General features: G+C 40.8%; 2 protein-coding genes across 3 annotated transcripts in view; one reads left to right on the forward strand and one right to left on the reverse strand.

Annotated features, from left to right (window-relative positions):
• Positions 1-1,366: 1,366 nt before the first annotated feature.
• Positions 1,367-13,391, reverse strand: LOC112259080 (nuclear fragile X mental retardation-interacting protein 2). Of its 2 annotated transcripts, none has more exons than XM_024433844.2 (4): positions 13,175-13,391; positions 9,926-11,593; positions 6,985-7,017; positions 1,367-6,825 (listed from the first exon to the last, which is right to left on the reverse strand). In XM_024433844.2, the coding sequence occupies exons 1-4, from the start codon at positions 13,314-13,316 to the stop codon at positions 6,773-6,775; spliced, it is 1,896 nt and encodes a 631-aa protein (XP_024289612.2). In that variant the 5' UTR covers positions 13,317-13,391; the 3' UTR covers positions 1,367-6,772. The 2 variants fall into 2 exon arrangements, with proteins under 2 accessions (XP_024289612.2, XP_042182648.1); XM_042326714.1 differs by having other exon boundaries at positions 13,048-13,180.
• Positions 13,392-20,866: 7,475 nt separating this feature from the next.
• Positions 20,867-27,128, forward strand: part of LOC112257641 (dystrophin-related protein 2-like) — a 28,754-nt gene continuing 22,492 nt past the window's right edge. The window contains exons 1-2 of the mRNA XM_024431378.2: positions 20,867-21,120; positions 21,326-21,461. Of these exons, the coding sequence (XP_024287146.1) occupies positions 21,118-21,120; positions 21,326-21,461 (139 nt within the window). The 5' untranslated portion in view covers positions 20,867-21,117. The remainder of the gene's footprint in view (positions 21,121-21,325; positions 21,462-27,128) is intronic.

Below are 27,128 nucleotides of genomic sequence, written 5' to 3' on the forward strand. Positions count from 1 at the left end.
TCTGCTACTCAGCACCTGAGACCTGAGAGAAGCAGAAAGTCCGAACACACAGAAACAAAGACAGACATACAGCCATCAGCTTTACACAGCTTCATTCTAGCTAACAGCAAACCCAATCCCAAGAAGTGCTGCTTGCCACAATATGAATAGCTATACTGCAGTGTTTCAGGACCACCAGGAGATGGGGGTGTTGTCAGGGTAACTGGGACAGCACTTTACCACTCATGTTTATTTTCAGACAGACAAATGAATGTTTTTCTGCTATCTAAAGTAGCCTCAAATTTTTATGAATGGGTAACCTAATATTGCCTCTTCTTTGGGTACTTGCTGTTCCTCATTTGCCCACAGGGTTTCCAGTGGTGTAAAGTACTTCAGTAAAAATACTTTATAAAGTACTACTAAGTAGTTTTTTGGGGGTCTCTGTCCTTTACTATTTATATTTTGGCTCCCTACATTCCTAAATAAAATATACTTCTTACTCCATACATTTTCCCTAACACCCAAAAGTTACATTTTGAATGCTGAGCAGGACAGAAAAATGGTCCAATTCACACACTTATCAAGAGAGCATCCTTGAATATCTCTGCTTCTGATCTGGCGGACCCACTAAACACAAATGCTTCATTTGTAAATTGTCTGAGGGTTGGAATGGGCACCTGCCAAATCTCAGGATTAACTATATTAAATGTAGTAATTAATAAATTGGCTACATTTCTTTAAATGGACAATTCTGTGAACTGTCTTGTGCAAGTTTTAAATCGACACAATGCCTGTTAACAAAGGTGTCAGCTAGAGATGACGTGCAGGAGCTTGCAGGGATTTGTAGTCTTGCATGTCTACTTTGATGGTAATTAGCATTTTAAAATCAGAGTAAATAGAGCCAAATATATTGGTAAGTCACCTTGTCTGGGAGAGATTTATGGTTATTAAAACGTCATGCCAGGTAAGCCGATGAGAAACACAGCCCTTTATTTTAAAGGCTTTCTAAAAAACCTTGTGGTAAAAATGGTGGAAAAATAATTGGAAACACCACTAGAGTTTATGGGTATTATCACACTACTGTGGGGCTCTATTGTCATTTCAGGCACAGGAGGTTGGTGGCACCTTAATTGGTGAGGACAGGGTCATGGTAATGGCTGGAACGGAATAAATGGAATGGTATCGAACTCAAATACATGGTTTCTGGTCCAGCCATTATTATGAGCCATCCTCCCCTCAGCAGCCTCCTGTGGAATCAGGCACACTTCTTCAATTTTCCAAGTCTTGTCCCAAGATTTCCATGCAATGACATTTCAATTGAAAATGTTAGGGTGAGGGAGAAGAAAACAACTTTAAAACGGAAATGGAACACTAATGGAAACTGAAATTGTGAACACTGAATTTCTTTAATTTATTACATTGGTTTGGAATTTAAGGGATATTTTCATGCTTTAAAAATAAAAAATACATTTAGGTACTCATGTGATGCAGTTGTTAAACCTTTTCAGATGTCACATTAACACTTAAATGTCAAATTATAAAATACACTTTCTGCTGTTGCCTCGAATTCTGAGGGGGTCAATTTACATGGAGCAGATTGATAACTCATCAACAGGCACAACAAGATATGACAGTGAGAACTGGTACAGAGATGGACTTGGCACCACACAGCTGTAATCTTCAGACACATATTCCGTATGACCACACCACCTTTCAAAAGAAGCAGTAGCACTGTGGAGCCCTAGAAATAACACTTCTTCCTTGTCGTTAACATAGTGATGTGTGTCTACAAATATCTCAGGTGCCAAAGAGAGTAAACATGCGTGCGCCCGCCCACTCCCCCCATACAAAAACGTTTTAACAGCAGGCATGACAGCAAGAAGTGGGAGACAGGACAAAAATGGAGCACAAAACACTAAGTCCAGCATTTCCCATTACAGACAATCGATAACCGGAAGAAGCAGCACTTTTGGTATTTGTTATTATTTCTATTTATGGGTTTGGGGGGGACAGACTCCCACAATTGCATTCAGCTGCTGTGGTCCCACCCAAACCTGACTGGCTCAGACAACAGGTGGCTTAGGCTTAAACCATCAGTCTTTCCAATCTAAGTGCATGGACCATACAGTAGCTGAATATTTGAGTTGTGTACTGTACCTTTGGCAAACTTGAAATAAGATGGTTATCAAACAGTACATATATCTCCTTTACATCGCTCCCCTTTAACACGTGATGAATGTCAGGGAGAAATTCTTATCAGGAACACTTGGTGTTCAGTGCTCACATCGCCACCATTACTATTTGAGGAAATGCATTGAACATAAATCATGTGTACTCTGAAAAATAGCAAAACTAAGCAAGGAGTAGGCTTAACATTGTTTTCAGCCACAAGGATCCGAACATTGGGGCTTTATATAAAATTGAGAATTCAGCTTCAATGTACAGTAACATAAATGGTCTTTTAAAAAGTAGGTACGTGTTATGATCAAATGAGACACCTTTGCCTAATTCTCCCCATTTTCCTTTGAAGCAAAGTAGTTTCGCTCGGGTTGTGCAACTACAAATAAAAAGTGAACATTCAAAAATAAAAAACAGCTTATTAAACACGTGTTAGATCAATTGAAAAGTAAAAGTCAACGTTGCTCTACTTCAGACCATAACGGACTGACTAGAATATACCAGCAAGCAGTTTATTCAAACGCAAGCCCACTGAACAATTATTTGCAGGTCATATGATTGAGAGCTGTGAAATTCATTCAAAACAGCTAAAACGCACATTGCTTTCAGCTTCTTCCATGTCAGTGAAAGGAAGCTGTAAGAAATGTTCAACAGCATTGCAAAATGTTGTAGAAAGAAATTGGACAAAGAAAATGGCACATCGCTTTTAGTAACAATTTTCAAAACACACAAAAATATTCTTAAAATTACTGTAAAAGCATACTTTTCACACAGGCACCTGAACATGAGGTCTTGAAAAAAAAATGGGACACTTGCATATAATTGGAAGAACTCACTTTCACACACACACACACACACACACACACCAAACAGCTAGGCAAAGTGGCCTAACCAATCATTCAGAACTCAGAGGCCTGTGTGAGTATCCTTGAGGTGCTTGCACCTCCTAAGGGGGTTGAAAATACAGAGAATCTTCACTTTCATGCTTTTCTTTCATCACACCAACTCGCTCACTTGCCCAGCAGAGTGCTCATTAAACAATCTCCATTAAGAACCGGTTTTTGGTTTACAGGCTACAACACTATCGTTAAGTAATATAGCTATATGTTTTTCTGAAATGCATGGACAAGAAAAATAAAAACACCCATTTTGCTTAAGTGCTTGAAGACTTTTGCAATATTTCCCTGGAGATCACTGATCCCTCTAAAAAAAGGTCCAATGCAGCTGTTACCTAAATATCAAATCATTTCTGGGAACAATAGGTACCTTAGTGTGATTATATTTGACTGATTTAATTGGGGAAAAAAAGCTTAGCAAAGAACAATTTCTCAACATAATAATTGCTAGGACTGTCTGGGAGTGGCCTGAGTAGGAAAACTGAAAACTTGCCTAGCTGTTACTGGCAGAGAGGTTTGGAACTCTTTCTTATTGGTCTATTAACTAATTTACCGCATAGTGATGTCACCAGGCAGGCCAAAACTCCATCCCACCAACACAGGCTGAAATTTCTGGTCATTATCATCATTTTCACAATATTATTACAACCTCAGTGTGGAAATATATAAAACACAGGAAATTACATTTGACTGCACAGGGGCTTTAAGAATCAAATTCAACATAAGGGGACATGTCGGAATCAAAAACAATGAACAGATGAAGTACTTTGGACTGTTAGCACATTTCTACACACCCAGGCAAGAGACTTGCCCCCCCCCCCCGTTTTACAAAGAAGCATAGGGCTTCTTGTTCTTCCACTCAGGATCAAATGTAAAAAAAGGGTTAGAGTTATGAAAAAGACAGCTTGTTTTGGCTTTTTTACCTCATGGTATGATCTGGTGTTTCATATTCCAATATTTAGGGAACCCAGTAAAGTTACATCAACTGTGCATAAACAATTATAGCACAAAAATCCAAAACACTTTTTGCCGCTATTGTCCACCATTGCAAACTGGGTTGTCCATCGCACAAAAATAATTTCCGCTGCCAATCAAGTCAAAATAAGTGATATTTTCGCTGTTGTGCAGCATTAGCAAAATAAGATATTGTGCTCTTGATTGAAGCTGATCTAATCTGATAATACTTCAACACACGGCATAGAATGGAAGCAAAACTAAAGGTTTTAAATACCACGTCCCAGAGGTCTATCCTTTGCTCAGAATTCCACAGTGAAGTAACTTAGTGTGTGAGACACAGTTTTGTACACAACAGGGGTGTGTTTGACCATCTTGTACTTCCCTTTGTCTGCAAGAATAAGCCAAGAGGTTACCAGGAACCCCAAGAGAGGGCTGGACTAGGAATCTCAGGCATAGATTCCTGCCTTTGCATATAACCTGGACTGGGATTCAGCAGTAGGTACACTCAGAAATGCTTCAGCCCATGAATGAAGAGGTAAAATAATAATAATAAAGTCTAAAAATCAGGGACAGTAAGATCACACTGTCCTATTACAGGTGGAAACCGGTGGAAATCAGTGTGCTTAAAGTGAAATTGCCTGAACAGAAAACGTAAAGGTTCGAAGCCTACATATCTATGACAGCTGATTGCAAGCCATGTCAGTGTTTTCGGCAAGCAAAATGTTTTGGTATTTTAAATCACAGCTCTGTAGTTCATTATTAAATATCACTCCAATTCATATTTGAGCACAATACGAGGATTTTGTTCTGAACCATTTGGCAGAACACAATATTATCCAACTTTGTCATGGCTTTAACAATACTACCTGAGTGACATTTTGTATTTCGGTATTTATTCATTTATTTGTCTTAAAAAGAACAACAGTCCAAAGCCATTCTTAAAAGAAGTTAGTATTTCATATAGTATGTGTATCTGTAGTAATTAAAATATATATTTTTTTAAAAGTGTTACATAAAGTGCTATTAATCCACACAACCAAATCACTTATGCTAGAGAAAATAAGCTAAGACACTTCCTCCCTTAGCCCCAAAAAAAGAGAAAAAAAAGAGATGGTAGTTCCAATGACATTGTGGCTGTCCACTCATTGTATTACCAAATGTGGCCTGCCTTGCCATGTATAGGCCTCTTGACACAACCACTTTGATCAAAGACACTGACTGGATGAAACTGTATTATGAAATTATCACCACATCTCTACAAACAGTATAACAAAGTGGCTGGTCTGCGACATGAAATAATTAGTATTGCGATGGTTCTGTCATCTTTTCTTGGTTATATTAAACTGCGACTTTTCAAGTCTCATCCACACCAATACTCTGTGCAAGAAATACATTGTCATAACTAGAGAGAGATTAAAAGACCAAAAGCTGAAAAAGCAAAGAGTATCTTAGGCTGAATAAGTTGGCTAGCAAATGAAAAGCAAATTGCTTGAGCAAGAAAATAAGGAAATGAGCCATTTCTCCATGTAGTATCAGCAAATATAGCCTAGGTGGGTCTAATGAATTACTGACATCTTGAGCCTCTTACGGATCAAATACACCAAACCAAAAAAAAAAACACATACATAGCCCTTGTGCCACAATAAGTCACTTCTCATCTTTCATAAAACTCCCACAATCAGGTGAATAGCTCAAGAGAAGCTACAAATTAAGGAACAGCCTACATCCATCTTAATTTGAAATTAATTATGTGGACTGACAACTGCAAGGGCTTAAGAAGAGTCAAAATAATAAACATAAAAGCAAAACTCAGATGAAGACAATTATATAATAAAACTGTTTTTTCAACTGATTAGCATGCCTACCAAAAAGTGAGAACCGAACCACAAGATTAGAATGAACCCATCTGTGCTCTGGGAGTTTGTTCCTACTGTAGATCACATCTGAAATCGCTAAACCATACAAAACAAAATGGGTGTCAAGAGATACCCAGCAGTCAGTTCTTTGCTGGGCATAGTTATTTCACTAAAGTAATTAAGACAAATGCTTTCCCTCAAATGTATTTATCATTTAACCTGCAGCCTAACAGTCTTCTCGTAATCTTTCAGTTTCAAGGCATTCTTATCTGAGCTTATAGTTCATTTTATTTCAAAATGAATTCAAATTTGCACATATACTGATGTGTATGTATAAATCATAGCACAGATCTACATATATTGGAATAATTTGAATGCATGAGGACATAAAGTGATTGAGGCATCTTACTGTAAGACCGATACTCGCCATATATAGTTCAATGGGCAACAGGATAAAGGCTTGGGAGGTGCAGTTTGGGCCTTCATCTTATTTCTCCTCAACACCCAGAGGAAGGCGCTATGAGACCAATGTCTAACACAGCAGAAAGTGTCACAAGTGTCCGTTCACATGGGAGTCTGAGGCACCCAGCATCTCTTTCAAGTGTTTGCGTCTTTGTGTAGTCCAGAGCGTCAGAAGCTTCTGTGCTCAAATTAATTCCAATACTTGGATTTATACGTCCTCACATTACCCTTCCCCTCGTCTTCCTCTCCTCTGCGGCGATGCCCCCCACCCCCGGCAAAAAATGTGTCCCCATTATGCCATTCTATATTTTCAATGAAAGTCTGTCACAGGACACTCATCCGTCAGTCCCAATATCACAGTTGTCTCGATTTTTTTTTTCCAAGGGGATTATAACCGCAGCACCCAGGTAGGGAGGAGGTTAGTGTTGACAGACATTCACTACCTCACTGATCAGGTCCATCCTTGGTCTTGTCATAGAAGACTACTCTTTTTGGATCTGGGGGAAGGACAGAAATGTTTCAGTGTGTAGGCCCTGTGGAACGTAGTTAGCAATTCATAATGTATATTATTCAAACTTCAGCTGTATACCGTTTGAACATCAAATAGAAAACCCAATTTCACAACTTTGAAAACACTATACAGAAGAGACCTTTACCTTGTTTTTGCAAATTGAAAACATGTTCCATTTCTGTATAGAAAAAACAAAGATCGATTAATACCTCCAGGTGCATAATATATTTTTTTACACAAAATAATGTGATGCTAAAGGATTAAAAGCTTTTGGTGCAAGTGAAATAGTAGGCTAAAGCTACCAATGTGTAATAACCAGTGCTCGACATGGGCCAGAGCTGTCTGAAGTGCTGTACCGGCACCTCCAATTTTTTGAGAACTGCATACCGGCTCCTCTATGAAACAAAGTTGCCTATCGCCGGCCCGGATTCACACACAGCGTCAAAAAAAAGGTTGATCAAAACGGAATGAAGGTGGGACAGGAATCAAATAGCAATGGAGAGTGGGCATTCATAGCCTGATTCCACTGTGTTCAGGTTTATTTGCCACTAGTCTGTGAATCCGGTATATGCGTACCAGTAGACTGAGTTTGAGAATGCGCAGATTGAGAATGCGCCATGCCTGAATGCGCTTTTCCAAGTTATCAAATAAGGGAAAGTCATGGAATTTTAATATTGCGTTTTCCTAAATACAGTATATTATCAATCTATCAGCCATGATCAGAATTAGGCCTAACCTTCAGCGTGTCTCTGTGTGCTGTGCATCATTTGCGTGTGTGCCAGTGGGCCGTTGCCAGAGGTAGCCTATAAAATAATGATAGACTAACTATATAGCCAATTCAAAACATAACTAGTCATACTACAAGCTCTCGCGCTACTTAACCATTTAGCTACAGTGCCTTGCGAAAGTATTCGGCCCCCTTGAACTTCGCGACCTTTTGCCACATTTAAGGCTTCAAACATAAAGATATAAAACTGTATTTTTTTGTGAAGAATCAACAACAAGTGGGACACAATCATGAAGTGGAACGACATTTATTGGATATTTCAAACTTTTTTAACAAATCAAAAACTGAAAAATTGGGCGTGCAAAATTATTCAGCCCCTTTACTTTCAGTGCAGCAAACTCTCTCCAGAAGTTCAGTGAGGATCTCTGAATGATCCAATGTTGACCTAAATGACTAATGATGATAAATACAATCCACCTGTGTGTAATCAAGTCTCCGTATAAATGCACCTGCACTGTGATAGTCTCAGAGGTCCGTTAAAAGCGCAGAGAGCATCATGAAGAACAAGGAACACACCAGGCAGGTCCGAGATACTGTTGTGAAGAGGTTTAAAGCCGGATTTGGATACAAAAAGATTTCCCAAGCTTTAAACATCCCAAGGAGCACTGTGCAAGCGATAATATTGAAATGGAAGGAGTATCAGACCACTGCAAATCTACCAAGACCTGGCCGTCCCTCTAAACTTTCAGCTCATACAAGGAGAAGACTGATCAGAGATGCAGCCAAGAGGCCCATGATCACTCTGGATGAACTGCAGAGATCTACAGCTGAGGTGGGAGACTGTCCATAGGACAACAATCAGTCGTATATTGCACAAATCTGGCCTTTATGGAAGAGTGGCAAGAAGAAAGCCATTTCTTAAAGATATCCATAAAAAGTGTTGTTTCAAGTTTGCCACAAGCCACCTGGGAGACACACCAAACATGTGGAAGAAGGTGCTCTGGTCAGATGAAACCAAAATTGAACTTTTTGGCAACAATGCAAAATGTTATGTTTGGCGTAAAAGCAACACAGCTCATCACCCTGAACACACCATCCCCACTGTCAAACATGGTGGTGGCAGCATCATGGTTTGGGCCTGCTTTTCTTCAGCAGGGACAGGGAAGATGGTTAAAATTGATGGGAAGATGGATGGAGCCAAATACAGGACCATTCTGGAAGAAAACCTGATGGAGTCTGCAAAAGACCTGAGACTGGGACGGAGATTTGTCATCCAACAAGACAATGATCCAAAACATAAAGCAAAATCTACAATGGAATGGTTCAAAAATAAACATATCCAGGTGTTAGAATGGCCAAGTCAAAGTCCAGACCTGAATCCAATCGAGAATCTGTGGAAAGAACTGAAAACTGCTGTTCACAAATGCTCTCCATCCAACCTCACTGAGCTCGAGCTGTTTTGCAAGGAGGAATGGGAAAAAATGTCAGTCTCTCGATGTGCAAAACTGATAGAGACATACCCCAAGCGACTTACAGCTGTAATCGCAGAAAAAGGTGGCGCTACAAAGTATTAACTTAAGGGGGCTGAATAATTTTGCACGCTCAATTTTTGATTTGTTAAAAAAGTTTGAAATATCCAATAAATGTCGTTCCACTTCATAATTGTGTCCCACTTGTTGATTCTTCACAAAAAAACAGTTTTATATCTTTATGTTTGAAGCCTGAAATGTGGCAAAAGGTCGCAAAGTTCAAGGGGGCCGAATACTTTCGCAAGGCACTGTATAAGCATTAATGTTGATGCCTTTTCCACCAGCACGGTTGAGAAATAAATCTGATACCATTATTGGAAAGCTGGGATTCCTCTATTGAAACAGTAGGCTAGCCATGTAATTCCGACATTAAAAAAATATTCTAATAGCCTAAACGACAAACAACTTCTATGCCGTGCATAGATACTTAACCTTATAAGGGTGGCCAACCATCCTATAGGAGAGCTACTGGGGTGTGCAGGCTTTTGTTCAAGCCCCGCTCTAAAACACCACATTGTAGCCTAAACATCAGCTGCTCATATAGAAAACAGACCAGCAGCCTTCTAGTGTCAATATCACATTTATGCAGACTTTTTCATGTAGGAGACACCACTAATTATTGGTCATGGAAATTTGGTTAGAAGTCATGAAATTCCATCAGTTAAAATGTGTATGAACCCTTAAGTTAACAGCGAATAATCAGATATAGCTATAGCATAATGTACATTTTGTGAACATGGTCTAATGGACCTGCACTGCTTTCTTCCCAAGTCAAGCACTGGTACTACCATGTGTTTATAGAAATGACACAGCAGAGCAAGATGACTTACCTTTAGTGTGATAAGTAACAGCAGCTTTCAGATCAAACAACCCACAGCTACCTCCGTCCAGGCTCTTAGAGTGGGTCTGCTCTTTAGATGGACCCAACACCAGGTTGGTCAGGGGGGCCTGTGCAGGCTCATCACTAATGTATTTACCAGAGGCCACAACTGCACCTAGACCCTTCGCCTCAACCTTCGTCTCATCCAGTCCAGACAGTTGAGCCTTTGCCCCATCCTCACCCTTTATTGTAGCAGGGGGGCAAGCTGGGGCACTAGTCCTTTTCTCTGAGTCTTGAGCCAAAGTGAGAAGGAAAGGCTCTGGGATTGATAGGCTAGCGTCAAGGCCTGGCTCAGCTGCAACAGCAGGGCATGGCTCCCCTTGAAATGTGACCACCGTAGCCTTTCCCTCCACAGCAGCTACCTGCCCTCTTCCACCTTCTGGCCCCACATTTGGCTCATTGATGAAGGACAGCCCCCACTGATTCTGGAAGATGTCCCCCAAGGCTTTCTGATTTGTCTGAGCAGCTGGGGTGTCCACTTGGCGAGCACTCGGGAGCACAGGTTGCATATTTAAAGGGTTTAGGGGGTAAATGAAAAGAGTACACTTTCTCAGATCTGCTGTAAGGTTGGTTGAAGAACTACAGTCATTGTCCAAAAAGGATGCTACGTTCTCCCCGCATGGGAGAGAGGGGGCTGGTGGAATACTACTAGCAGCAGGAGTGAAGAAGGTACCAACAGAGGGATAACAATTTCCATTTCCAGAAACAGGACCATTAGTAATGCTAGCTGAGGTGATGGTTTTCATAGCAGACATGGGGACCTGTGATAATCTATCAGGCACCTGAGGAGGATGCATCTCTCCTCCAGCTTGGGCTGCTTTGTTGAGGTTCTCCTTAACTTTACTTGCATAACTGATCTTGGGCACTATTTTAGCTCTACTGTTGTCCACAGGAAATACGGGAGGGGGCTTAAATAAAGTCCAAGAGTCCTCTTTTGTAGAGGTTGAGAGCTTGGCTTTGGGCCTATCCTCAAACTTTTTACCAAAGGCAACTGCAGCAGTTTTACTGTCTGAGTTTTTCCTCTGCAACTCACCCATAGCCACTTCTGGGGCCCCCATCTGCCTGACTGCTGTCTGGGCATCTGCTTTATGGACAAGTCTCGAGTTCACCGCTTTCTCCATTGGTTCAAGTCCAGAAGCTTCTGGCTCCTGTGTAGCATTACCCTGCTGCATGGCTCTCTCCTTTTCGCTTGGCACATGCTCTGTGTTCTTGATGCTGTTGCGTCTGGCCTTGCGTTTCTTAGGAGTAGTATATCCACTTTCTGAGCCACTGCAATCGTTGTCAGGGGGTGACTTGCTGGAGTAACCATTGGTAATATGAGCAGAGTTTACCACCCCATTCAGAAGCAATGCAGAATCCTTGTCCAACAGCTTTCCCTCATAGTCATTAGTGAAATCCAAGTCCTTGTCGCTGTCCATATTGTTCTTGTGATCAAAACCTTCTTTGCTATCCATTTTTGAAAGAGTGGTATAAACCTTTCGTGTTGACTTCTGTTTTACATTAGTGTTTATCAAATGTCTGTTACCATTGCTGTTGGTGGGACGAGGGATACAAAAAAAATAATTTGCAGACAGTATCTTCTCCCCCTCCACGTCACTGGTGTTTATTTTCCCATTGTCTGTAAATGGAAACAAAAGAAAATTGCACTGCCAGTGATAGAATAACATGTGAACAGACACACAAACATAAGTCCAAGGAAATTCCATAATTCCCTACCACCTCTCTATATCAAAAGGGACTAACAGCCCTAATCTGTTTACAAGACCTATGCAACCTCAAAGCTCCTTTTGCAGGAAACATGGTGAGGCCTTCATAAGACGCTGCTGTATCATGGCAATTTAGACTGAATAGGTCAGCTGGTAGCAAGCAACCATGCCAGTGCCCAGATCAGATTCCCTTGAACATAGTAGTCCCATAGCCTACTTGTTAACAGATACCATACTTAAGTCACTTCAGAAAAACGTGTGCTGTATGTAGAAATAGCCATTACCTACAGTCCTAGAACTTTTAGTAACCGGAAGGTGGTTGTCAGTGCGACTGAGCCTGACTTTGCTAGCTATAATTCAACAGTATTTAACACACTAGCGTCTAAAGACAAAGCTTTCAACTAAATTAATGATTTGCCATCTTGCTCCTAAGATATCTGTATACAATATGAGTTAACAAACATCTTAAGTAATGTTATAGAATAACAAAATTGTGTTAAGCGTTTTATTTTCCTTATCTGAACTGAAGCGAGGGTTCAATGTATGCACAATTTTGTTTGCATCAAGTCTAAACTAGTCGAAATAAACTGGCGATGCTACAATTACATTTCAAATCATGTAGCTAAAACATCAGTAAGCAATTGTTTAAGAATTGTTTATTAAAAATCTAAATCCTATGCATCAATCAGCTAACTAGAAAGACAACTAACTGTGTTAATAACACTCCTCAGGTCATCTACCCAGGCTAACATGTTTGCGTGGCTTCATGGCTAGTTAGATAGACGCAACAGGCCCGACCAAGCCGCAGCTGCGTAAGTTTAAAATGTCTGGCACTAGCTCCAGTAGTTATTTAAATAACTGGAAAGTCTCAAAATTAAGTTAAGTAACTAGTCATCTTGCTTTTGTAGCCCTGACTGTAGCCAAGTGGTAATTTGTAAACAAAATAACATTGAAACGTATTTTATGCTCCCTCTCGTTATTAGGATTAGCCAGTTAGCTCGTTAGCTTCCCCGCTTGCATTTTCTAACATGGCCGACAGGAAATGGCAATTCAGAACATTCCAGTGGAGCCGGCTTGTTTTTGTTAACAAAATATTCCACGGAATTCATACCAAATTAGCCCTTACTTTGTGGGGTAAACTCAACGTATTCACGTCACAAAATAATTTAACTACAAAATGACTAATTAGTCACACAGGGGAATTGTCAAGAGTACCATAAATGTAGAAATGGGTGGTAAAACCGGCGCACAAGGTCAATCCCCTCTGTCAAACCACCAGCGACAGCTGTCACGCGACTTAACTATCCCTAAACTAGCCATACTCAACTCTAGTCACAGCTAACTAATAGGTTAAATTGATATTTACCAGCTCGCTACCATCCTGCTATGACTGTCTTGCGAGCTAGCACGCTACATTGACGTCGGTAATAATGTGGCTATCTAGCTAGTTAAGTAATTTGTATTAGCTGGCTAACTTTTCCGGATGGCCCAACCTGTTTTCTTCGTCTGCGTTTCCTGGTACTGGAAGTAGATCTGATCATTTTTTATAGATGATTTGTATTGAATATGATTTCTTTCTTCTCCATAGTGGTGATATCGTCTATCTTGTGCCCGTTCTTTGGGCTGTTCCTCCATTGAAGTGTTAGAATAGAATATCCGAATCCTACCAGTGTGCGCCGAAGCTCACTGGGCAAGTGAAGCAGAAACAGGGACCATCTCAATTGTGGAGCCTCGCGTCCTTTCTCCTCGTCTCCTTCTCAAAACCCATTGGAGGAGAAGATCAGAGGGGCGGTACCTCTGGCTTTCTCATACAATGGGTTTTGAGAAGGAGAGAGGACGCGAGGAGAATTCAAATTAAGATCTTCCCACAGTCTCCTTTCCAATCAACGCGACTGACAAACGGAAGCTATTCGAGGCCTCTGTGAACGTCAGCAGTATGTCTAAAAAGTATCAAAGTCTACTATTTTTGGTGGTTCCCCACCATCATTGCAAACAGAGGTATTGTAAATACATATAAATACAGGTTGAACAAAATAATAGTTTATGCGAGATGAAATAGAATTCAAGCAAATGTGAAATGCCACAAGTAGTCTTCAAGACCTCTGAGATCTGCTGAGACCATAGAGATAGATAGAGGACTCATTTTCATATCTGGGCTATTATGGCATCTGTGACAGCATGGGCAGCGCCATTGAGGCTTTATTAATGATTTACCCGCCTGCCACCTGCAGTGCTGGTGAACTGAACCAAATTCTGCATGTCATTCATTTATTGTGGCCACTAGATGGTGGTGATATAGCTAAAATCCATTTACAAACCAAAGGCATTCCAATTTGAAGAAGACAATGCTCTGACAATTGTCTGATAGCTCCCTACCACTGAAATATCCAAGATGTCCGATTCATGGACTGTCTTTATCCGAGTTGCATCCGGTTTATACAGACCAATTTCACATGCACACTAGCACTCAGTGCTCACAGGGAGCAGTGCAAGCAGCGATGACATCACACTGGCGTACTGGACACCCCAGCAGCCTCCGCAAATATATCTATATTTTTAACGGATTGAAAGTATAAGCGCATATTGGTGAACAAATGTGTGGTCAAGGCTACGACGGTGCCAGTGCAATGAGTGTGGTCAAGGCTACGACGGTGCCGGGGCATTGAGTGGAGTTTACTCAGGTGTTCAAAAGCGCATTTCAGACCAAGAGCCTAATGCTTCTTAGGTAGTTCTTTATGAGTTTTAGCTTAGAAAACAATCTCTCCACAGAAGCGACAGTTACAGGGATGGTAAAAACAGCTTGATTGCCGTGGCAACATCAGGGAAACTGGGCAAAAGGGAGTGGTGCTTCAACTACAGCAGTTCTGCAGCATCTTTAATTGACCCCCTCATTCTCCTCAGTTGCCGGCTTAACATGTTACGGAAAGATAGTAACTGTATAGGAAGCTCTGTGGACAGGTTGTCTGAATACTGGACAGCCAATAAATTAAAACTGTGTGTAGCGCAATGGACAGATAATCCAATATTTCTCAGGAAAGTCTGGGTTGGCAATACTCAGTATAGAAATAGTCTGGCCCGCAACCTGGACCTAAAGGCCGTGGTAAAAACATTTGCACACAAAAGAAAGAGGACTTCAGAAGACCAGGGGAGTCTCTCAAGTTGGATTTGATTTAATTTACTTAGAATATTGCAGCCCATTTGTGTAGGCTATTAGCCAGACAATCCTTGCAGAGTTCAACAATAAATAGTGGCTGCATTTTATCCTCGAGCTGACTACTTTTTTTCCCTAATTGTTCGGATATTTGATGTCATTTTAATAAAACGCTTTTAAATAGCTGCTAAATATGGTATAAGCTATAGATAGTACACTGCATAATGAAACAATCCCTAGTAGGCTAGTGTTTTGAGGTTGAACTGACTGTATTATTTGACATTAATAGACTGGTTTTATTGATAAAGGAATTTATATGTTTAAAGTAATGATTAAAGTATTCCACCCTGAAATCATATAATTGTATGAAATGTGTTAGAGTCATAATTTAATAATGTGTGTGACTAGACCATTGTGTTACTATTTCGCAATATGAGCTGGGTATAGTTGAGAAAACAAAGTACAACTGAACTACACATGACCTGGTTATAACTCTGAAAACTGACAACAGGAAAGAGGGCCCTTCCAAGGCCCCTCTAATCTAGGGAGGAGAGGAACGGCTATAAACTGCCAGGCTGGTAGAAAAGTGATAAACTGTGTGTGTGTGTGTGTGTGTGTGTAGGTGGGGGTGGGAGTTATAAAATGACTGTGTTTGCTTTTTTGACTTCAGAGTACGCTCTGAATAAAGAATGAACCTTTTGCAGAATCTGATACTTTGCCTGATTATTATTAAACCCAGGGTCTTACAAACCTCTGGGAATTGGTCAAAGTGATAAAATAGTTGAGTTATCATCATTGGGATTGAAAATTCTTGTGACATTTATGCACAACAACTTTCTATCCAAGCTGGGAGAGAGCGCGAGGATGGCTCATGTCATTCAGGTATCCTACTCAGGACAGTTGTATATTCAAAATATATATTTTTTTTTCCATAGGCAATGTTTGAATTTCCAACTTTAATTACTGAACAAGTAATGTATTTATTGCCACCAGCTAGAAGTCTCAAACTGATAGCATTGCAACACCGTGTATGGCTTCTTGAAATGTTAGGCTTAACTTCTTATGGCTGGGGGGCAGTATTGAGTAGCTTGGATGAATAAGTTGCCCAAACTAAACGGCCTGCTCCTCAGTCTCAGTTGCTAATATATGCATATTATTATTAGTATTGGATAGAAAACACTCTAAAGTTTCCGAAACTGTCAAAAATATTGTCTGTGAGTATAACGGAACGGATATTGCAGGCGAAACCCTGAGGAAAATCAAACCCGGAAGTGGCTTCTATTTTGAAAACTCCATGTTCCATAGCCTGCCTTTGCTCCATTTAAAGGGATATCAACCAGATTCCTTTTCCTATCACTTCCTCAAGGTGTCAACAGTCTTTAGACATAGTTTCAGGCTTTTATTTTGAAAATTAGCAGATGAAACTGTGTTTCTAGACTGGAACCCTGGCCCCTTGCTCCTGACCAGAGGAGAAAGACTTCCCCCTCATTGAAATTCAAGACCCTGGTATGAAAGGCATTGTCAGCAAAAAACAGGATCCTCCATTGTAGTGAATGGTAATCTTTGTGTAAATATTTTTTACAAATAAATACATTTTTCTTCAAAGACAATCATGGTACCAATAATTGCTTCTAATACAGCAGATGTACAGAAAGTTTCTGAAAGTTTGCTTTCAGAAAGTAATTCAGATCCCTAACCTTTTTCCATATTTTGTTACATTACAGCCTTGTTCTAAAATGTATTAAATTCATGTTTTTCCTCATCGATCTACACACCCCATAATGACAAAGTGAAAACAGGTTTAGAGTTTTTTGCAAATTTATAAAAAATAATAAAACAGAAATACCTTATTTACACAAGTATTTAGACCCTTTGCTTTGAGATTCGAAATTGAGCTCAGGTGCATCCTGTTTCCATTGATCATCCTTGAGATGATTCTACAACTTGATTGGAGTCCACCTATGGTTAATTCAATTAATTGGACATGATTTGGAAAGGCACACCTGTCTAAATAATGTCCCACAGTTGACAGTGCATGTAAGAGCAAAAAACCAAGACATGAGGTCGAAGGAAATGTCCGTAGTGCTCAGAAAAGGATTGTGTCAACGGCACAGATCTTGGCAAGGGTACCAAAACATTTCTGCATCATTCTTCAATGGAAGAAGTTTGGAACCACCAAGACTTTCTAGAGCAGGCCGCCGGCCAAACTGAACAATCGGGGGAGAAGGGCCTTGGTCAGGAAGGTGACCAAGAACCCAATAACTCTGACAGAGCTCCAGGGTTCCTCTGTGGAGATGGGAGAACCTTCTAAAAGGAAAAGCATCTCTGCATCCCTCCACCAATCAGGCCTTTATGGTAGAGTGGCCAGACGGAAGCCACTCCTCAGTAAAAGGCACATGACAGCCCGCTTGGAGTTTGCCAAAAGGCACCTAAAGGACCAATCAGACCATGAGAAACAAGATTCTCTGGTCTGATGAAACCAAGGTTGAACTCTTTGGCCTGAATTCTAAGCGTCACGTCTAGAGTGAACCTGGCACCATCCCTACGGTGAAGCATGGTGATGGCAGCATCATGCTGTGGCTGGGTTTTTCGGCAGCAGTGACTAGGAGACTAGTCAGGATTGAGGGGTAGATGAACTAAGCAAAGTATAGAGAGAGATCCTTGATGAAAACCTGCTCCATTGTGCTCAGGACCTCAGACTGGGGCGAAGGGACAAGTCTCTGATTGTCCTTCAGTGGAACTGGACTTGAACCCAATTGAACATCTCTGGAGAGACCTGAAAATAGCTGTGCAACAATGCTCCTCATCCAAACTGACAGAGCTTGAGAGGATCTGCAGAGAAGAATGGGAGAAACTCCCCAAATATGCGCCAAGCCTGTAGTCTCATACCTGTAATGATGGGGCGGTGAGTCGGAAGCAGGTGCAGGTGAAACGCTTTCATAAAACAAGAAGACCACGACACTAACATAAGGCAGTATGCCGATACACAAAAACAATACCAACTGGTGAGGGAACCTGGGAGAGTGACACACAAAGGGGAGGAAATTAAGGTAATGGAGTCCAGGTATGAATCAAGGAATCCCAGGACCGGTGGTTGGTACTCTGGCGACGTTGTACGCCTGAGGGGAGAAGCAGGAGCAGACGTGACAGTATCCCCTTCCCTCTGATGTGCGGCTCCATCCTCAGGACGACCCTGAGGACGAGGAGGGGGTCGGTCTAGGCGGCGAAGGTGGAAATCACGGATGATGTTTGGGTCCAGAATGTCCTCCACCCGAACCCAACACCGCTCCTCTGGGCCACACTCCTCCCAGTCCACCAGATACTGGAGCCGACCCCCACAACTTTGGGAGTTCAGTAGGGATCTGACAGCGTACGCCGGGCTCCCCTCGATGTCCAGGGGTGGAGGTGTGTCGTGGGGGACAGCATCAGCTAGGGGACCAGAAACCACCGGCTTGAGAAGCGAGACATATAAAGGGGAGGAAATTAAGGTAATGGAGTCCAGGTGTAATGATTCACACGTGCACGTAATGATGAGTTCCAGGTGTGCGTAATAATGAATCCCAGGAGCGGTGGTTAGTACTCTGGCGACGTTGAATGCCGGAGGGGAGAAGCAGGAGCAGACGCAGACACAGACGTGACAATACCCAAGAAGACTCAAGACTTTAATCGCTGCTAAAGGTGCTTCAACAACACTGAATACTTATGTAAATGTTGATATTTCAGTTTTTTTATTTGATACATTTGCAAAATGTCTAAAACATTTTTTGCTTTGTCATTGTGGGGTATTGTGTGTAAATTAATAAGGGGAAAAACAATTTTATACATTTTAGAATAAGGGTGTAATGTAACGAAATGTGGAAAAAGTCAATGGGCCTGAATACTTTTTGAATGCACTCACTGTATGTCCTGGAATCAATTATTTTAAAATCACCCACAGAAGAAATTAAGTATAATTTAGTTGCTAATGGCAGCCTGCAGTAGCCTGGTAGGCCTTCAACTTGAGTTACTCAATGAGAGACGGAGCACTGAGCTAACCTGCAACGTCACTTCCTAGAATAGCTCAAACTGCGCATGTTAATGTCTCCATGAGACACCATCTTAACTGACTTCATTCGGCTTCAATGCACTATTGAGTCCTCACATAGGAATGAATGGTGTCACGTGATCGATAGCTTTGTCCATTCATATATACAGTCATTGCTCCCAACCCCAGGGAATCCCCACCCAGTTGACTACTTTAAAATGGTAGAAGCCCTCAATGGCAATGTCGAAATTAAAACGAGTTAAACCTAGCGATGTATATAAACCCTGAATTGCTGATGCTATGTATTGGCCAGTGAGAGGCTTTGAAGGAGCATTCCTCCATAGGAATGAATGTAATTCTACAGTATTTCAGTGAAACGTTTATAAGACAAAATTACATGTATTTAAGTATTTTATTGTTGTAGTGGGTACAGTAACATTAGAACTTTCTTTTTTTTTTGATCACATAATTTAAAAGTATGAATTAAGGTGTCTGTAATAGAATAAACATGGAAAAAACAAATGTATACATTAATAAAATATTTTTTAGACTGGTGGGGGAGTGCTAAGATGGAGGTGCGGTGATTTCAAAACAGTGCCCATTGTCAGTCATTTAGTGTATATACATTGTTGGTTAAATCCATCTAGAGCCCTCTATCTATCTCTATGGCTGACACACCATGTGTGGTACTAGCTGCACAGCAGAATGGTTTTTACAATTTGTAATTCTGTAATGTGCTCCATTCTAGCTGGTATTCAACTCACACAGGATATAATTTAATCAACATACTTAACTGTCTGTGTGAAAAGCATACCAATTAGATAATATTGTTGAACAAAATGTAGAATTTTAAAAAATGTGTTGTTGTAGCCATCTGACATTTATTGAGTGGGGTGTGGTGTGTGGTGGACAGCAGTGGTGGAAAAATAACCCAATTGTCATCGTTGAGTAAAAGTATAGATACCTTATTAGAAAGTTACTCAAGTGAAAGTCACCCAGTAAAATAATACTTGAATAGAAGTTTTTAAAGTATTTGGTTTTAAATATACTTAAATGTAAGTATCAAAAGTAAATGCAATTGCTAAAATATACTTAAGTATCAAAAGTAAAAGTATAAATAATTTCATATTACATATATTAAGCAAAGCAGACAGCACCATTGTCTTGTTTTTAAAATTTCCGGATAGCCAGGGGCACACACCAACACAGACATTATTTACAAAAGATGCATGTGTGTTTAGTGAGTCCCCCAGAACATAGGCAGTAGGGATGACCATGTGTTATCTTGATAAATGTGTGAATTTCACAATTTTCCTGTTCTGCTAAGCATTCAACATGTAACTAGTACTTTGGGTTGTCAGGGAAATGTATGGATTAAAAAGTATAATTTTTTATTTTGGAATGTAAATGATGTAAAATTATAAGTTGTAAAAAATAGAAATAGTAAAGTAAAGTACAGATACCCCAAAAAACAACTTAAGTAGTACTTTAAAGTATTTTTACTTAAGTAGTTTACACTTCCGGTGGACAGCTCTTCCCCTGTTTGAGCTACTGTAAATTGCTATCCAGGCACCAGGTGGTGCCATTTCATAGTTTATAGATTTCATCCCATAGATTTCATACACTTTAAATGCTGGTCGTCAATGAATGTTTGACCACTGAGAGCGACCCTGAATTTGGCCTTTATAAGCACATACTGATATTAATCCTTGTATAGACATATGTCCTAAGGGTACTACCATGCCATAATAAGAAATTACCTTGAACTGTGAATAGCTTTCATTATAGCATGAAGATAACTCTGCTATTTCCCATATACTTATTGATTACCATAAGGCACCACTAGACATCTCATCACAGAAGATATGTAATATTGGACATCAAAAGAGAATCCTTCCCCATAGAGAACCTAGACACTGCCAGTTCCAGTGATTCAGCCACCCCCTGAGGAGGGTCACCCTTCCCTTCCCCCCTCAGCCTGCTCTTTGAGGCGCTGGAGGTCTCTGTGCATGTGTTGTCCTCTGGAAGTCTACTTGAGTGCACTGAAGATGAGGATGAGTTAATGTGGCATTATCGGCTCTGTTGCTGCTGGCTGCTGGCTTTCATTTGCTTTTCAATTTCTCTTCTCCTTTTGGCGCTGTGGGTGATGCAGCAGGACGGGTGTGGCAGTGAGCAGATTGTGGACGTCCTTTCTCTCAGCAACCACAGAGACTTTTGGTTGTCCTCGGAACATTGTCTAGTCTGTGGAACGATTGAGCGCAATGGTAAGATTCAGCTGTGAATCACTTTTCTCTGTGTGTGATGATATCTCGAGTAATTCATTTCTATGTAGTTGATAATAGTTTGTAAGTTATGTATTTTCCGTCTTACCAATCAAGAGTTGCATTACACAATTTGCCCAGAAGTGCAATTAACTAATGTGAAGTCGTAAGCAGTCTGAGATTGTTATGCTGTCATTGTATGTTAAAGACTCACAGACTGCATGAGGAGATCCATGTGAAACAGCAGCACATTATGCTATGTCCTCCAGACCTCAGTCACTCCAATGGAATGGAATCAGGGCTCTGTGACTGGATGACCACCAACCTGACCAGGGACATTGACAGTAAGTATAAATACAACAGTCAAGCATGTGCATTACTCTGAAATTGTAATCTTTTATTAAAGTGTCTTTGGTTTTCACTCACTCAGGCAACATAGAGGGATGTGAAGGCACTTGCCTTCTTTACTAACGTGTCTGTACTAAAGTGCATGTGCCAGACTCTTTTAAAGCAGCCCTCATCCTCCACATACAACACCCGTTCTGTCAGTCACATTCTGTTAAAGGTCCCCAAAGCACACACATCCCTGGGTTGCTCCTCTTTTCAGTTCGCTGCAGCTAGCGACTGGAACGAGCTGCAACAAAACTCAAACTGGACAGTTTAATCTCAATCTCTTCATTAAAAAACTCAATCATGGACACTCTTACTGACGTTTGTGGCTGCTTTGTGTGATGTATTGTTGTCTCTACCTTCTTGCCCTTTGTGCTGTTGTCTGTGCCCAATAATGTTTGTACCATGTTTTGTGCTGCTACCATCTTGTGTTGCAACAATGCTGTGTTGTCATGTGTTGCTGCCTTGTTACAGTATGTTGTTGTCTAAGGTCTCTCTTTATGTAGTGTTGTCTCTCTTGTTGTGATTTGTGTTTTGTCCTAAATTGATATTGTTTTTATTTTTTATTTTGAATCCCAGGCCCCCGTCCCCCCATGAGGCCTTTTGCCTTTTGGTAGGCCGTCATTGTAAATAAGAATTTGTTGTTAACTGACTTGCCTAGTTAAATAAAGGTTGAACAAATAAAAGGCAGTAACCATACTAATATAGTGCTGCTGGAACCCTGAAGTCTGCTTAAAATGGGTTCAAAGCAGGGGTTTGTTTATTTTTTTTATTCCAAAGTGCTTGTTTATGCTGGTACCAAATTGCCACAGCTTGAATGCTATTGTGGGGAAAAGCCATGTCTTTGCACAATAGACAAATATTGATATTTACGTATGACGTTGATTTACTTTGAATGTTTGCTTTGTTCGTTTATCCCGTATGTGTGTCCGTGTTAGTTTGCAGAGACAGAGGTGTTGACTTGTTTTCCTCTCTGGCTGAAAACACCAGATTAATTAGATTTTCTGCTCAGCTAAGCGTATTAACCATTTTATTTCTCTGCATTCTACAGTTCATTATTTCAGAGACTTGTCTTCAAAAAGAGTGCTCATGAAATCATTTGAAGGCCTGAGGAGTGAATTCATTTAACTGTTTATTTAAAGGATTTTCTCTGTGGTAGGATGAGAATGTCTAAACCTTTAACATGGATTTCTAAGGCTTGCTGGGTTGAAAATAAGAGTTACTTTTACTGTTATGCACTACCTTGCAAAAGTATTCACCCCCTTGGCGTTTTTCCTATAAATGGATTTTTACTTCGATTTCATGCAATGGACATACACAGAATAGTCCAAATTGGTGAAGTGAAATGAAAAAAAATTGTTTAAATTGAAAAAATAAAAAACGGAAAAGTGGTGCGTGCATATGTAGTCACTCCCCTTGCTATGAAGCCCCTAAATAAGATCTGGTGCAACCAATTACATTCAGAAGTCACATAATTAGTTAAATAAAGTCTACCTGTGTGCAATCTAAGTGTCACATGATCTCAGTATATACAGTGGGGCAAAAAAGTATTTAGTCAGCCACCAATTGTGCAAGTTCTCCCACTTAAAAAGATGAGAGGCCTGTAATTTTCATCATAGGTACACTTCAACTATGACAGACAAAATGAGAAAAAAAATCCAGAAAAATCACATTGTAGGATTTTTAATGAATTTATTTGCAAAATAAGGTTGGAAAATAAGTATTTGGTCACTTACAAACAAGCAAGATTTCTGGATCTCACAGGCCTGTTTAAGAGGCTCCTCTGTCCTCCACTCGTTACCTGTATTAATGGCACCTGTTTGAACTTGTTATCAGTATAAAAGACACCTGTCCATAACCTCAAACAGTCACACCCAAACTCCACCTTGGCCAAGACCAAAGAGCTGTCAAAGGACACCAGAAACAAAATTGTAGACCTGCACCAGGCTGGGAAGACTGAATCTGCAATAGGTAAGCAGCCTGGTTTGAAGAAACCAACTGTGGGAGCAATTATTAGGAAATGGAAGACATACAAGACCACTGATAATCTCCCTCGATCTGAGGCTCCATGCAAGATTTCACCCCGTGGGGTCAAAATTATCACAAGAAGGGTGAGCAAAAATCCCAGAACCACACGGGGGGGACCTAGTGAATGACCTGTAGAGAGCTGGGACCAAAGTAACAAAGCCTACCATCAGTAACACACTACGCCGCCAGGGACTCAAATCCTGCAGTGCCAGAGGTGTCCCCCTGCTTAAGCCAGTACATGTCCAGGCCCGTCTGAAGTTTGCTAGAGAGCATGTGGATGATCCAGAAGATTGGGAGAATGTCATATGGTCAGATGAAACCAAAATATTACTTTTTGGTAAAAACTCAATTCGTCATGTTTGGAGGACAAAGAATGCTGAGTTGCATCCAAAGAACACCATACCTACTGTGAAGCCTGGGGGTGGAAACATCATGCTTTGGGGCTGTTTTTCTGCAAAGGGACCAGGACGACTGATCCGTGTAAAGGAAAGAATGAATGGGGCCATGTATCGTGAGATTTTGAGTGAAAACCTTCTTCCATTAGCAAGGGCATTGAAGATGAAACGTGGCTGGGTCTTTCAGCATGACAATGATCCCAAACACACCGCCCGGGCAACGAAGGAGTGGCTTCGTAAGACACATTTCAAGGTCCTGGAGTGGCCTAGCCAGTCTCCAGATCTCAACCCCATAGAAAATCTTTGGAGGGAGTTGAAAGTCCGTGTTGCCCAGCAACAGCCCCAAAACATCACTGCTCTAGAGGAGATCTGCATGGAGGAATGGGCCAAAATACCAGCAACAGTGTGTGAAAACCTTGTGAGGACTTACAGAAAACGTTTGACCTCTGTCATTGCCAACAAAGGGTATATAACAAAGTATTGAGATAAACTTTTGTTATTGACCAAATACTTATTTTCCACCATAATTTGCAAATCAATTAATTAAAAATCCTACAATGTGATTTTCTGGATTTTTTTCTCATTTTGTCTGTCATAGTTGAAGTGTACCTATGATGAAAATTACAGGCCTCTTTTAAGTGGGAGAACTTGCACAATTGGTGGCTGACTAAATAAAATACTTTTTTGCCCCACTGTATACACCTGTTCTGAAAGGCCCCAGAGTCTGCAACACCAATAAGCAAGGCGCACCACCAACCAAGCAGCACTTTGAAGACCAAGAAGCTCTCCAAACAGGTCAGGGACAAAGTTGTGGAGAAGTAAAAATCAGGGTTGGGTTACAAAAAATATCCGAAACTTCGAACATCCCACGGGCACCATTAAAAAAAAATGGAAAAAATATGGCACCACAACAAACCTGCCAAGAGAGAGCCGCCCGCCAAAACTCACATACCAGGCAAGGAGGGCATTATTCAGAGAGGCAACAAAGAGACCAAAGATAACCCTGAAGGAGCTGCAAAGCTGCAAAGATTGGAGTAACTTTCCATAGGACCACTTTAAGCCGTACACTCCACAAAGCTGGGCTTTACAGAAGAGTAGTCAGAAAAAAGTCATTGCTTAAAGAAAAAAATAAGCAAACACGTTTGGTGTTCGCCAAAAGGGATGTGGGAGACTCCCCAAACATATGGAAGGTATTCTGGTCAGATGAGACTAAAACTCAGCTTTTTGGCCATCAAGGAAATGCTATGTCTGGTGGAAACCCAACACTTCCCATAACCCCGAGAATACCATCCCCACAGTGAAGCATGGTGGTGGCAGCATCATGCTGTGGGGATGTTTTTCATCGGCAGGGACTGGTAAACTGGTCAGAATTGAAGGAATGATGGATGGCGCTAAATTACAGGGAAATTCTTGAAGGAAACCTGTTTTAGTTTTCCAGAAATTTGAGAATGGGACGGAGGTTCACCTTCCAGCAGGACAATGACCCTAAGCATACTGCTAAAGCAACACTAGAGTGGTTTAAGGGGAAACATTTAAATGTCTTGGAATGGCCTACTGAAAAGGTCTGTCTAGCATACAGATATAAGATCACATTTTTCTATTTTTTCACTTTATTTAACTAGGCAAGTCAGTTAAAAACAAATTCTTATTTTCAATGATGGCCTAGGAACAATGGGTTTAACTGCCTTGTTCAGGGGCAGAACAACAGATTATAACCTATGTCTGTCATATGCACCATATGTTTTTCTTGGCAATCCATGCATTATGGTACTACAGATGTAGGATCTTAGTTTGATTTAAAAAGGCCTCTAACTCCTGTTCTACACAGCCAATGTAATAGGGCTACAGGTCAACAGGTCTGATGCAGACTGCAGAATGTCTGGGGCTGTAGGGAGGCTGTCTGAAGCTTTCTAGTGGTAAGGCTAAAAGTAAAATAAGTGCAACAGTTGATTGAGTTGTTGAATTATTCGTATTCTCCAAGACATTTTGTATGATATGTTACGTTTCTATGTATTAATTTGTGGATTCCCATCGTATTATATGTTATGAATTTGCAAAACGTACAATATGTTGCGAATTCTAGCTAGGAGGCTAGGTGGCTAACGTTAGCTCGGCTAGGGGGTCTATGTTTTATTTTCTGTTGGGGTTTGTGTATGATTCCCAATTAGAGGCAGCTGGTAATCGTTGTCTCTAATTGGGGATCATACTTAAGTTGCATTTTTCCACCTGTGGGTTATGGGATATTGTTTGTCTATGTATAGTTGCCTGCGTTGTTTGGAGCAAAGGATCACAATTATAAACTCTTCCAAAAAGTAAAACAAATTCTAAAAACTGCCAATAATGGATATTAACAAAAATATATCGTTTCTTGCAATAGCGTGCTGTGACTTTAAATAATTATTTCTCGCAAGACTGTGATTCCTAAAACGTTTGTCCGGAGATTTGGATAACTCCCTAAGGTTTGTCTATAATCCTAAATTCATCAGGAATGAGCAGGGTCAGCTATACCATGACCCCTTATTCATGTCTTCATGACATATAGTACAGTAAGACACTCCTGGTCTATAAAATTCTCTATTTTTTATCAATTTAAACATACAATATTCGAACCACCATTGTCACAATGATAACAGCATGATCATTACACAGTTGCACCTCGTCCTTGGGATAATACAAGGCCACTCTAAATGTGCAATTTTGTCTCACAACACCATGTCACAGATGTCTCAAGTTTTGAGGGAGTGTGCAGTTGGCATGCTGACTGCAGGAATGCCCATCAGAAATGTTGCCAGACAATTTAATGTGAATGTCTCTACCATAAGCCTCCTCCAACATCATTTTAGATAATTTGGCAGTACGTCCAACCGGCTTCACAACTGCAGACCACATGTAACCACGCCAGTCCAGGACTTCCACATCCGGCTTCATCACCTGCGGGATCGTCTGAGACCAACCGCCTGGACAGCTGATGAAACTGTGGGTTTGCACAACCGAAGAATTTCTGCAGAAATGATCAGAAAAGCATCTCTGAACACTCATCTGCATGCTTATCATCCTCACCAGGGTCTTGACCTGACTGTAGTTCAGGGCCGTAACTGGCTTCAGTGGGCATATGCTCTCCTTCGATGGCCACTGGTTTCAGCTGTACCGGGCAGATGGCGTTGTGTGGGCGAGCGGTTTGCTGATGTCAACGTTGTG

This window comes from Oncorhynchus tshawytscha, linkage group LG09 (assembly GCF_018296145.1).
Source record: "Oncorhynchus tshawytscha isolate Ot180627B linkage group LG09, Otsh_v2.0, whole genome shotgun sequence".
NCBI classification, from domain to species: Eukaryota; Metazoa; Chordata; class Actinopteri; order Salmoniformes; family Salmonidae; genus Oncorhynchus; species Oncorhynchus tshawytscha.

Coding starts and splice junctions, on each gene's coding strand:
- LOC112259080 (XM_024433844.2), bottom strand. CDS start 13,316: ATGGAGGAACAGCCCAAAGAACGGGCACAAGATAGACGATATCACCAC. Junction 11,594..13,174: donor AACGCAGACGAAGAAAACAG/GTTGGGCCATCC, acceptor TTCCATTTACAG/ACAATGGGAAAATAAACACC. Junction 6,826..6,984: donor TTTCAATTTGCAAAAACAAG/GTAAAGGTCTCT, acceptor TCCTTCCCCCAG/ATCCAAAAAGAGTAGTCTTC.